We start from the raw sequence: 3,281 nt of genomic DNA on the forward strand, positions 1-3,281 counted from the left end.
CAGGATGAGAATGTTGGATCGCAAGTGGCTCTTCTCCTTTGCCGGGGCGCCTCGGCCCGATAACCCGAAGTCGATCCGAACCCAGATTATCAATCAGTGCAGGAATTCTGAAGCTTGTAAGCTGTTGGAATGCGGGTTCGGCGAGAGCAAGTGCCACTCTCCTAGCAGCATAATGCAGATGTTTCAGAGTTCTTTGTTCTGCTTGCAGCCTCAAGGCGATTCGTACACGAGGCGGTCGGCGTTCGATTCGATGCTTGCTGGCTGTATTCCAGTGTTCTTCCATCCGGGCTCGGCTTACACTCAATACACCTGGCATCTTCCAAGGAATTACTCCACCTTCTCTGTCTTCATCCCTGAAGATGATGTTAGAGTGAGAAATGTCAGCATCGAGGAGAGACTGCGGCAAGTTCCTCCAGAAGAGATGATTAAGATGAGAGAGAAAGTCATTAGCTTGATTCCAAGGCTTGTGTATGCTGATCCAAGGTCTAAATTAGAGACCCTCAGAGATGCCTTTGATGTGTCTGTTGAGGCTATTATTAATAAGGTGACGAAGATGAGGCTGGATATCATCCAGGGACGAAATATCAGTGATTTTATTGAAGAAAATAGCTGGAAATATGCTCTGATGGATGGGCTCCATGATGTTGGGCCTCATGAATGGGATCCCTTCTTCTCAAAGCCCAAGGATTCCAACAAATCCTGATCAATCATCGACGATGGAAGATCCTGACCGTTGTTTCAAGGCAATTTCTCAAGTTTTAGTCAAGTTCATGTGCAGTCATCCATGTATGGATTAGGTTGGCACCGCCATATGATAATTCTTTTTCCACGGAGGGTTTCTCCTCTTGTTCAATAATCTTCTGTACTTAATACGCTAGACCCATGTACGAGTCCGAAATACTGCATTTAGTGAAATTCTGACCCTAGTCGAATAATTCTTAGTCATTGTCAGTGCATTTTTTCTTCTGACGAGGTGTGTAAGTTTATTTGACTTACCCAAATCATAGTTTATCGAAAGGAGTAATTATCTGCACTTAACACGCTGGACAAACGAATTATTTCACGACTTAAGAGGTGTCAACTGCTTAATCACATTTGATTGTAGCGATAATTCGGAAAGATGTTTCTCGACGCTTTCCTCAGCTGACGCCAGCGGCGGCGCCGGCGGGGCTCCGGCGCCCTGCGATCTGCCGCCACGTGTCCGGGCGAGGACAGGTGGCGGCAGTGATCGCGCGCCACGCGGCGGCGCCATGCAGAAACATCCTCAGCTTCTTACGTTAGCGATGAGCTAAGATACGGCGGCAGAGCTTCGAGCGATAAAAATGGCCGTCTCCTGGAATCTCGGACCTCTCTCTCTCTTGTTTTGTGTCGTTCTCTCTCTTGTTCTGTGTCTTTCTCTCTCTGGGTTGTGTGGGTTTCTCTCTCTGGATGGAGGAGGAGGGAGCGGGGAAGGCGAGGAAGGCGACGCTGAGGAGGTCGAGGAAAGGGTGTATGAAGGGGAAGGGGGGGCCGGAGAACGCGTTTTGCACATACAGAGGAGTGAGACAGAGGACGTGGGGGAAGTGGGTGGCGGAGATACGCGAGCCAAACCGGGGGGCGCGGCTCTGGCTCGGGACCTACGCCACAGCGCTCGAGGCGGCTCGAGCCTACGACGACGCGGCTCGGACCCTCTACGGCGACTGCGCGCGCCTCAACCTCCCCGACGCGCCGTCCGCTGAGCCCTCCGCGGCGGCCGCGGCGCCACCGCCGGTCGAAATGGGCGGCGGCGCCGAGGATTTCGCCGACGTGGCTCTCTGGGAGGAGCTCATTCACGACGGCGGGTTCGACCCCGTCGCCGTCGCGCCGCCCAGCGTCGATGGCTGCTTCTTCGATTTCGATGATCTTCATCTCTCGTGGGAAGCCTGAGAATGGTGGAATAATTTCCTTGCATGGTTTTTTTTTTTTTTACGTGGGAGGGTGGCATTCATGTGTTGGTTGTTCTTTCCTCGTGTTTACGACGGCTCTCGCACGTGAAAAATTTCTGGGTCTGGAAGAGTTCTTTGGTCTGTGGTTGCGCCTTCTCTCGGCGTTGTTGTTTTGTTCTTTGGCGTTTGTCTGTTGTCAGTTCGTCGTGTTTGTGGAGGTCTTGAAGATGGATGTGGGTTCATGTCCCCACGCTGATGGGCAGAGGGACAGCCACGAGGAGACATTGGAGAAAAGACGAACCAATTGGGTTTTGAATTCTCTGATGCGACGTGCAAAATGGGGAGCGGAGTGTCCAAACCAAAAGAAAGCTGACAAATCGCAAGGAAATATTTGAAAAGAGAAGGTCCCTCTGTAATAATAGGAAATGGCGACGAGTGGGTTCATGATAATGGGGAAACTAATCCTTTTTCAGCGTAAGATTCCTTGAAGCAGATGTCTTAGGTGGAAAAAGTGTAAGATATATTGATAATTACTGTTCGCCCAGGTCACAGAAACAATGGTGAGGAACGCAAGTCGTAGATGCAATCATCTGATAATCCTTCGTTTCCCTTTCTCCTCTAAATAAGATGAAAGTGAAACTCAGCCTAAATTTTGTTTACTAGAAATCATAAAACTACAGAAAAAGAAAATGAATTGCATCCCATGTTTGGGACCCTTTCTTGTAATAAAGTCTGAGGCACCATGACTTTTTTGTATTTCTCTTGCGTTATTTTGTTTATTATCCTTGCAACTTGCAAGACATTACATAATAAAAACTGTAGCTTTAACCAATGCATATTGGAGAAGTGTTATCCAATTATTTCCCACTGTATCGGAACTAGCTGGGATGATTGATTAGAGTTTTACAATCGACCATATACCAAGTTATCCTAGGGAATATTTGTATACGGCAATGAATGACACCGAGGTTCTATGAGAGAGTCAATATACTCCTTTGTATCTAATAGAGCACAAGGTGTATCTTGTCACCCCTTGGATTGACAAGTCATCCTGTTGATTGGGTGAAATCAATTAGTGATAATAATTTATATTCTGATGAAGCTAATTAATAAGGTGGGAAGTGAATATTATTCAGCCATTAGAGTTATTCACTAGACTGATACATTATCCTAGAAGGTCACACACAGATGGTCTATTGCACGTGAAAGATATACTTTTAATTTTGTGGGATTTTCAAGAAATTACAATTAAGTATAAATAGGAGAAAGCCCTGAATAAACTTCACCCATGAAAGAGTTCTTCATGCTCCTATCTTTCTTCCCCCTTTTCTCAGTGGGCTTCCTCCCCTCTCGATGAATCAAAAGGACGAAATGAGG

At 47.2% G+C, this 3,281-nt stretch overlaps 2 protein-coding genes across 2 annotated transcripts in view; both read left to right on the forward strand.

Annotated features, from left to right (window-relative positions):
* The window catches only part of MUR3 (Exostosin family protein), a 2,404-nt gene extending 1,465 nt beyond the window's left edge, over window positions 1-939 (forward strand). The window contains exon 2 of the mRNA XM_078571587.1: window positions 1-939. This exon is cut by the window's left edge and continues 872 nt beyond it. Coding sequence (XP_078427713.1) covers window positions 1-703 — 703 coding nt within the window. The 3' untranslated portion in view covers window positions 704-939.
* A 444-nt stretch (window positions 940-1,383) lies between these two features.
* LOC144715641 (putative dehydration-responsive element-binding protein 2H) lies at window positions 1,384-2,078 on the forward strand. Its single transcript, XM_078590603.1, has one exon. The coding sequence runs from the start codon at window positions 1,429-1,431 to the stop codon at window positions 1,903-1,905; it is 477 nt and encodes a 158-aa protein (XP_078446729.1). The 5' UTR covers window positions 1,384-1,428; the 3' UTR covers window positions 1,906-2,078.
* The last annotated feature ends 1,203 nt before the right edge of the window (window positions 2,079-3,281 follow it).

This window comes from Wolffia australiana, chromosome 2, assembly GCF_029677425.1.
Source record: "Wolffia australiana isolate 7733 chromosome 2, ASM2967742v1".
Taxonomy (NCBI): domain Eukaryota; kingdom Viridiplantae; phylum Streptophyta; class Magnoliopsida; order Alismatales; family Araceae; genus Wolffia; species Wolffia australiana.